The sequence below is a fragment of the Austrofundulus limnaeus genome, unplaced genomic scaffold (genome assembly GCF_001266775.1).
Source record: "Austrofundulus limnaeus strain Quisiro unplaced genomic scaffold, Austrofundulus_limnaeus-1.0 Scaffold40, whole genome shotgun sequence".
Classification (NCBI taxonomy): Eukaryota; Metazoa; Chordata; class Actinopteri; order Cyprinodontiformes; family Rivulidae; genus Austrofundulus; species Austrofundulus limnaeus.
The window spans coordinates 1,263,975-1,272,420 of record NW_013952442.1 but is presented as its reverse complement, the minus strand read 5'-3'; the positions used below and the strand labels follow the sequence as shown (position 1 = coordinate 1,272,420).

Sequence of the window (8,446 nt, the reverse complement as noted above, 5' to 3'; positions counted from 1 at the left end):
CTTAAACATTTTTAAAATGTCAGTTGTATAGTTGTTCAGCAGTACGTGGCCCTCTGGTAATGTTGATTAAAAAATAATAAAATTCCATTGTTTAAGTTGCCCATCCCTGCTAAATGAAAACACATTTAACCTTGAATGTATTTTGTTACAAACCTACAAAAGTACTTATGATGATTCTATTGTTGTTTTCATTAATGCAAATTAATTTACACAAATTAAAGCTTTAAAAACATTATATCAACAATTTATATTTACACACATAGTGTTTTTGTGAAAATATATTAGTTTCAAGGCAGCTTGTTTGATTTGCGCTAGTGTTACTATGCTTAAACTGCATAAAAACCTCCACAAAAGTCATTGTCATGTGATGTTATTTTTTTTAGCCTCAAGTGTTCAACAGCATTTTTAAAATGCCATTTTTGTTTACTGAAAGAAAGACCGACTTGATTCACATTTGTGGGATAGAAACTCACCAGTCTTCATAATATAACTGTTTTAAATTTGTTACAGTCAATGAAATCCAGAACATTTTGTCAAATCTGGTGCATTACAGAACAATACTAGCAAAACCTACACTGAGTTGAACAACAACAACAACGTTTTTCTAATTTTATTAAAAAAGCAGGTCTGAAGTCTTAAACGTCTGTATGTGTTTTAGGAGGGGAAAGCCCATTCAGAACAGAGAGTCTGTCAAGTGTGACATCCCTCAAGTGTGCATCTTGTTAACTTGCAGCAGGCTGACAGCAGTGTTTAAAAGGTTTACTGAGCCAGAGGAACCTTAAGCTCATGTAGATAATCATCTTTCTCCTGTGACCCAGCCCTCAGAAAAAACATTAAGAGTCTGACCAACACCTTCAACTTCAGAGCTCTACCAACAAAGGGAAAAAAACTTGCGCAGTTTGTGTTACATTTAAATACATTAAGTCCACTGTCAACAGATGGAAAGTGTGTTTATGACATTCAAAGTGCTTTCTGAGGTAAGATCCATGTACAGCATTATTTTTTATTTTCATTTCATTCCAGTATTTCTGAGGCAAAGATTTTAAGAGCTCATTTCTAACATTTCATATGTTTAGAAACAAATAAGCAGCACAGAAATGTCCCACACAGCAAACATATTCTGGGCCAGTTCTGGGCCACACAAGGCTCTGTCACTCCAACACTCAGCCCAGATACTGCAAAGAATGATGGCCCAGATGCAGTTCTCCATAGGTGTTCTATGCAAGGGCCAGCACACCACAACTGGGCCAGGTACGACTGGCAAAACATGCCATCTTAAAAACAATGCCATCATTGCCAGACCTGGCCAACATTCAGTTAGCAAACCACTTACCATCCCAGCAGTCAGCCAGTAGTACCGTAATAGCTTGACACCCAATCTAGCCCATACCTGTCTACTATGTGAGGTGTTTGTTTTGTAATCAGTAATTTGGCCCAAACGTTTTCTGACCAAGTGCTAATGTCTTACCTATGGCAATCCAAACTGTGAATCGAATCCAGGTTAGGAAGCTGAGCTTCATCATGAGAAAGACGTTGATGAGGATGCTGGCACCTGGAGTCAGTGGAACAAAAGGTACCTACGAAACAATCAAACTTATGTCATTCTGTAGTCATGCTTAATACAGGTATTAATGGCAATCAGTGGAGTGAGAAGAATGGCAGCGACTGCACACCTGGAATGTCTTGGTATTTCTTTGTGGCTCGTGAATCCATATAAGTGCCAGGCTGAAAATGAAAGCAGAGCTAAAGATCACCAGGAGCATCGTGAAACTCCAGACAGGGAGCTGAAGCTGCTTGTTTCCAAACTCCAGCACGGCACAGAGGGACACTGAGCTCACTATCAGCATCATCACACTGAAGGCCACCACTTCACCTGGCTCACAGTCTCCAAGCAGTCTGTCTAGGTAGGGTTCCCAGCAGGCCTTCAGCTGCCCCACACCACGTGCCTCTCCAGACTTCTGCCTCTCCACCAGCTGGAGTTTGTCGGAGAAGGACTCGTATTGCTTGGGCTCCTCGCTGTCCTCAGCTATGGCCTGAGACTCTAAGGGGGGAGGGGAAAGCTCAGCATTGGGGTTGGGGGATGAGGAAGCCGTGCTCTTGGAGTTGGTCTTCTCAGGCTGGAACCGCAGCACAATCACACTTGCTGCCACAAAGGTGTACGCCAGCAGAGTGCCGATAGATAAGAACTGAACCAAGGCCTCCAGGTCAAAGATCAAAGCCATGGTGGACATGAGGACTCCAAACACTAGAATGGCATTGACAGGAACTTTGGTGAGGGGATTGACCTTCGCAAAAATGGAAAAGAACAATCCATCCTCTGCCATGGCATACACAATTCGAGGAAGGGAGAAAAGATTACAGAGAAGGACGGTGTTCATGGCTGAAAATGAGAATAAATAGAACATAAGTTGACGCTAATTGTAATGTAAGCCATTTAAATTACATGCTTCAGTTAGAGCTTGATAACACTTACCACAGATGGAACCTACAGCCACAACAATTCCAGCCCAACTGTAACCTCGACGGAAAAAGGCATCCGCCAGAGCCGAGTTGGGGTCCAGGGTACGCCAGGGTACCATTAAGGTGAGCACAGTAGAGACCAGGACGTAGGCTGTTGCTGCAAGTCCAAGGGAGATAGCAGTGGCGACAGGAATAGCCTTCTGCGGATTCTTGGCCTCCTCGCTTGAGGAAGCGATGACATCAAAACCCACAAAGGCGTAGAAGCAAGTGGCTGAGCCTGCCAGGATGCCAGACAGCCCGTAAGGAGCAAAGCCTCCTTGTTCCTGACTCCAGTTGGTTGGGTCAGCCAGCATGAACCCAAAGACCAAGATAAAAGCAATGACGCCCATACTGACAGTGGAGAAGATATGGTTTAGATAGGAGGACACTTGGACGCCAAAGGAAATAAAAACTGAGGCAACTATGAGGATTCCTGCTGCTAGTAGGTCAGGGTAATGGGCAAGAAAGGGCACATTCCACTGCATGATGTGTGTTTCAGTGAAATTTTGGATAGCATGGTTAAAAATGGAGTCTAGATAGCCACTCCAGGCCCGTGCTACAGCAGCACCGCCAATCATGTTCTCCAGAATCACATTCCACCCGATGAGAAAGGCCCAGAGTTCTCCCACGGAGACGTAGGTAAACATGTAGGCAGAGCCTGTTTTGGGTATGCGCGCACCAAACTCTGCATAACAAAAGGCAGCCAGCAACGAAGCGATACCCGCAAAGATGAACGACACGATGACCGCGGGTCCTGCCGTGTCTTTGGCCACGGTTCCCGTCAGGACATAGAGCCCCGAGCCCACCATGCCACCAACACCCAACAGAGTCAGGTCCAGGGTGGAGAGGCAGCGTTTCAGAGACGTCGCCATCATGTCGCCGTCCAGCGTCTTGAGCCGGTTGAGCCTCTGGCAAAGGCGCACGGCTGGCGCACAGCCTCTCGGACAAGTTGCCATAGCTGTGAGGGTTGGACAGGCTTGCAGAGGGTGGGTTGACGTTTGAAGCTATCACACTGGATCCATTAGCTTATCTATGATGATGACCTGAAAGACAAAATCCAATATTTACAAAGGGTAGATATAGTGAGAATATGAAACACTGCTGAATCGCTTTAAAATGGGAATTTCAGCATATGCCATACTTGATTTATCCAATAAAAGGTGATCAGACTGAGTTTTTAAGCAAAAAGTCAAACATTTTGAGTCTTTAAAAACCAAAATGTTAATAATTCATCATAATTTAAAGAATAATGTGACTTATAAGTGACTTTATATCTTATAATAGCCTAGTGGTGTTTTGCTCCAATGACAGACTGTGGCACTCCTCTTAGCTCTGGGTCAGTCCACGTCACCTAAAGGCATCGCTCATGTGTGAAATGATGACGCTTCTCAGTGTTTTATTGTTTGAGATGTTTTGTCTTCCCATTGAAATATTTCTCCTCCAGCAGCATCACCAGACCATCATCTGACTCCCGCCTGGCTCAGATAAAACATATGGCGACAACAGGAAGCCTCCTTCATTACGTAACGCTTTTATTCTCCGGGCTAGAAATAAGACCGCCGTCATGAAAGTACGTGTTTTTGCTGCAGGCTGCAGATATAAACACCGGTTTAAATACAGAGATTAGAACATGGCGACGGACGCAATAAGCGTTGTTTTAAATGCCACATGAATAATTTATGGCAAAAATGGAAAAGAGCTGAGCGCACCTCTCTGTTGTACCTACTGCAGCGCACTTTGCGTTCGTGAGCGACTGTTTTCATTTTTTGTGTTCACAACAGATGATAGAAAAAAAAACTAACAAAAACACATTGTGACTGAATACCTTTTCTGCTCAGAGGTTGCCATCTTTGCTGCTGGTCCTTGTTCAGCGCTGTTCGAAGTTACCTGAACGCCTCATCCGGTGATGGAGCAGGAGCAGAAGGCGCACGGATGACAGGCAAGAAGAAGCCCTGCCTGGGCTGCTTCTTAAAGCTACAGGCACCCTATTTTTATGTTCCACCTCCCCCCACTGAGCCCACCCCCACACCCAGGGATTATCCCCAGGATCATCAGGCGACAATTAAGCAAAATGAGTCACGTCTGCAGTTTTATAGGTCAAATAAATGTCATAAGAAATAAGTATTAAAAATTTGTGTGGAACTGAAGCACGCTATGAACATTGGGTCAAAAATGCAAACAAGATATTGTACAGTTGTTCTATAAAAAACACTTAAATATATATGTGCCCAAAGTTCATGGGTTGGTTGGTTTAAAATTAAACATTTTCTAACAACAAATTATTTGGTCATTTTCTTATTCTTAACATTATGTCTGTTTTAGCAAAATATCACAAATGGAAGCTAAAATTGTCTTTTTATTCATTTATTACTCAATCCTTGGTGGAAAAGATGAAATATAGCCACCTAAGCTGGTTGTGATAATACAGTATGGTGCAGAGCAAAGCATAAACAGACTTGGTGGTGTTGAGTCTCATCAGAAAATGAGCAAATTAACCACAACTTGCTTATTTGGTCAACAAAATAATAAAATACAACTAAATACATTTAAAGTATTTCAAACTTTCACCACTCAAATTTTGAATGACCTATTCTTTCATAGAAATGATGGTAAAAACTTTTATTGCAACCTTTGCATCAGGTGCTTTTCTGTAAGAAAATTTCAATAGTCTTTTTGAAAGACACATGGCTTTTCAGTGCTTAAATATCACAAAACGTTTTGTACAGCACCAATTGTGTGTTTAGAAAAATCTGGTCAGTTTCGAGAGGGAAAGGCAACACAGCCAAATAAATATCAGCTCCTGTTGTTGATCCATGCTATCCTATTTGTCAATGCACAAATGACAGAAAACATAAGGTGTATATCCATGCATCCATATTGAAAAACAAATTAGAATTGGACTACTCAAATTACTCAAACTGTCACATAGTGCACATGCTACCTGTGTGTGGTGTTGCTTTTTATGTCAGATAATAAACTGTAATGGATTGGCATTAGAGAAAAATAAACAAATGTACCACCTGCACTTTATTTGTATCTTGGATGCCCTAACAACTAAAACTAATTCTGAACATATAATTCATTGCTAATAATTAGCCATCACAGCAAAAAAGTAAACTGTATCATTAATACAGTAAAACAAGCTGGGGCTATTTTCTAACCTGTGCAAATTCTAATTTCTTAGCCTTTTGTTTATCATGCCTTTGGTTTAAGAGTCCATCAAACAGCAAAACAAATAACACTCACACACACCTTGAGACAATTTAGAGTTACCAATTAATCTAACATGCATGTTTTGGTGTGGGGGAGGGAACCAGAGCACCGAGACAAAACCTACACAGGCGTGAGGAAAAAGTGCAAACACTCTGTCAAAGAAAACTTAAATCATCTTGGACAGACAAAGTTTTTCTTTCCTATTCTATTCGATATAATCAGTATTTAAGTACTAAGTAATCACTACTTTCTGACAGTTATGGCATTGCTTTGTTTTGTTTTGGTTTTTTTTGGAAAAAGTGCATTTTTTCTAAAAGATGCATCAAAATTCCAAATTTAAGATCCCTTACAAAAGTACAAAATATGATCAAATAAAAAATTTCTATCAAATACAATTTAATTTACAAACAAAGCAGCACTAAATGTTACTTACAGATAAACTCAATATTACAAGGCGATACAAACAGTGGAGTAAACCTTTATGTACCATACTTGTTGTGCAGAGAGCAACAAGTGGAACGCAAGAGTTGTTTCTCAAGTTAGAGCAAATAAATAACTCAATATTGTGCTTCTTCCTTTTACAAATGGAACCAAAATATACTCTGAGTCTCAAAAAAAAAAAAAAAAACTCTAGGAAGAACACGATTTAAAGTCACAGCTTTACTAATGTCTTAGTTCATTAGATGGTGTTTTTACATGTTTGCAACATTTAAATTATGTTTAAATAATTTCCTCATTTTCTCTTTACCATCTTACTTGAAGTGTATGAGAGCAGTGACAGTTAGACAACATATGTTGGGCACTTTGTGAACTTCTTACTAATTAGAGACAGCTGAGTCTCAGCAATCACAAGATTACATGAACTCAAGTCATTGTGTATAGTGTCATTGCAGTCCAGACTGTGACTCCTTCTGCTGTAGTTTAAGAATCAGCTCAAGGAGGTTCATCTGCATCGTCAGCTCCTGAAACATAGTTGGTGAGAACAAAAGCTGTCACTTGCTGAATACTTGTCTCCATCAGAAACACATTTTATTGGATTCTATAATTGTAGCGCTCAGAAGCATTGTATCGACACTGAGGGATGACATTCACCTGAGGATTGGTAGTGATGTAGAATCCAGGAACTCCTGCCTTCTCCAGGGTGTTCTGCTGATCGATCACTTTCTGATCCATTTCTGCTACAATCTTCTTGTCCATCATCTTTTGCTCCTCTCGCACTCGAACTTCCAAAGCCTGACAACCCACCTCATAGTTGTTAAAGTATCAAGAACACCATGACGTTCTGAGCTTTTATTGGATTTGGACTTTGGTTCTTACCTCAAGCTCTCCTTGTTGGTTTGATTTGAGAAGTGCAAGGTTGTGAGACTTGCAGGTTTGTAAAGCATCTTTGTGCTTTCGCAGCAGTTCCTGTTTAAGTGCTGCAAAGGGAAACAGTCTTTTTGTAAAGTGTGGACATAAAATAAGACTTAAAATTTGATATAATTGTGGGTTTTTGAAAAGGGAGATACTGCGTATGTGTATTTTTTTTTCATCAAGCAGAGCACAGACCTTGGTGTTCACAGTGCAGCTTCTGTCTTTGATTGTACAGATTTTTCTCAGTCAGATGTTGGATATCCAGGAGACCCTGCACAATCTCGTACACTGTCCCATCTATGAGGGCTAAAGCCAGGTCGCTCAGTGTGTTGTAGGACAGGCGCTGCTGGAATGAGCTGACCATGTTGAAAAATAAATAAATAAATATTCATCAGGAAAAACCGCAGTAACTATTCCTTCGCGTTGTGTACAATTAATTCAATGAGCGCTGTGAAGAAAGTATGTCCTAAAGATAAACCCATACCTTGGCAAGTCTTTCACTAAAGTTTGCAGTTCAGATAACAAGTAGTAATGTCTTTCTTGTAGTTTAGTGGGATCACTGTCGATAACTCCAGGGTAAATATCCATCATTTAAACTAGAATGTAAAAAGCGTAAGAAGATGATGAGCAACAGTTAGCTAACAAAGGATTGACCTCATGTTTAATGTTCTTAGAAACAAAATAACTAAATTCAGTAAAGGAGCCTAGTCTGCGTTTTATAACTATTTACATTAATAAAAATTAATTTTAAATGCAAAACCTATTTTCCTCCCCAAATACATGCTACCGAGTTGTTTGTGAATGTAGGACCCCGTGTTGGTGGCTGCTAATGTGCCTGTCTGTAATTCAGCCTGAAAGGCTTTTTCACAACATGTTCGACAGATGGCGCTCTCTATTAAAAAAAATAAATAAATAAATAAATAGAAATAATCGAGTGCCCAGAACAGAGGCGTAAACAATTCCGATATCCTAGAGTTTGCGTGGTCGTTCCCCATATCAGACCTCAGTATGAACTCCAAAGACTTATGTTTCTTTGTTTTCACACACGTGATTTGAATGAATGAGTGATTAACAAGCTTGAAGGCCAGCAGAAAAGCAGGGACAATCATGCAGGATGGTAGTTCTCAAGGCAAAAGGACAACTGCTTTATGGCCATAGATAAATACTACAGGAACTCTGTGTGTAGAACACGGGTTTCAAATCCTGCCTAGGACACGTTTGACTTGTTCTGCTCCAGCAGACCTAATTAAGTGATCGAATTGATACACCATTTATGCAAATCAGGTGTGTTGGAGAAGAGAAACCTCCAAAACATACACGGTAGGATTTGACACCCCTGACTTGTCTATGGCACATGGAGGTATAGCCTATAAATAATAAT

At 40.6% G+C, this 8,446-nt stretch overlaps 2 protein-coding genes across 2 annotated transcripts in view; both read right to left on the bottom strand.

The window, feature by feature from the left end:
* slc7a4 (solute carrier family 7 member 4) overlaps nucleotides 1–4,473 on the bottom strand; it is an 8,006-nt gene extending 3,533 nt beyond the window's left edge. Inside the window, exons 1-4 of the mRNA XM_014007192.1 lie at nucleotides 4,325–4,473; nucleotides 2,474–3,542; nucleotides 1,674–2,380; nucleotides 1,469–1,577 (exon numbers count right to left, since the gene is read on the bottom strand). Coding sequence (XP_013862646.1) covers nucleotides 1,469–1,577; nucleotides 1,674–2,380; nucleotides 2,474–3,455 — 1,798 coding nt within the window. The 5' untranslated portion in view covers nucleotides 3,456–3,542; nucleotides 4,325–4,473. The remainder of the gene's footprint in view (nucleotides 1–1,468; nucleotides 1,578–1,673; nucleotides 2,381–2,473; nucleotides 3,543–4,324) is intronic.
* A 1,618-nt stretch (nucleotides 4,474–6,091) lies between these two features.
* On the bottom strand, nucleotides 6,092–7,957 carry dgcr6 (DiGeorge syndrome critical region gene 6). Its single transcript, XM_014007191.1, has 5 exons — nucleotides 7,550–7,957; nucleotides 7,261–7,421; nucleotides 7,030–7,130; nucleotides 6,805–6,945; nucleotides 6,092–6,674 (listed from the first exon to the last, which is right to left on the bottom strand). Exons 1-5 carry the CDS (start codon nucleotides 7,654–7,656, stop codon nucleotides 6,597–6,599), a joined length of 588 nt encoding a protein of 195 aa, XP_013862645.1. The 5' UTR covers nucleotides 7,657–7,957; the 3' UTR covers nucleotides 6,092–6,596.
* Nucleotides 7,958–8,446: the final 489 nt, after the last annotated feature.

Bases quoted from the DNA above. Each gene is read 5' to 3' on its own strand.
- dgcr6 (XM_014007191.1), bottom strand. From the start codon at position 7,656: ATGATGGATATTTACCCTGGAGTTATCGACAGTGATCCCACTAAACTA. The intron at 6,946-7,029 runs GTAAGAACCAAA...GTGGGTTGTCAG, and splicing joins ACCAACAAGGAGAGCTTGAG to GCTTTGGAAGTTCGAGTGCG. The intron at 6,675-6,804 runs GTGAATGTCATC...ACTATGTTTCAG, and splicing joins ACATCACTACCAATCCTCAG to GAGCTGACGATGCAGATGAA.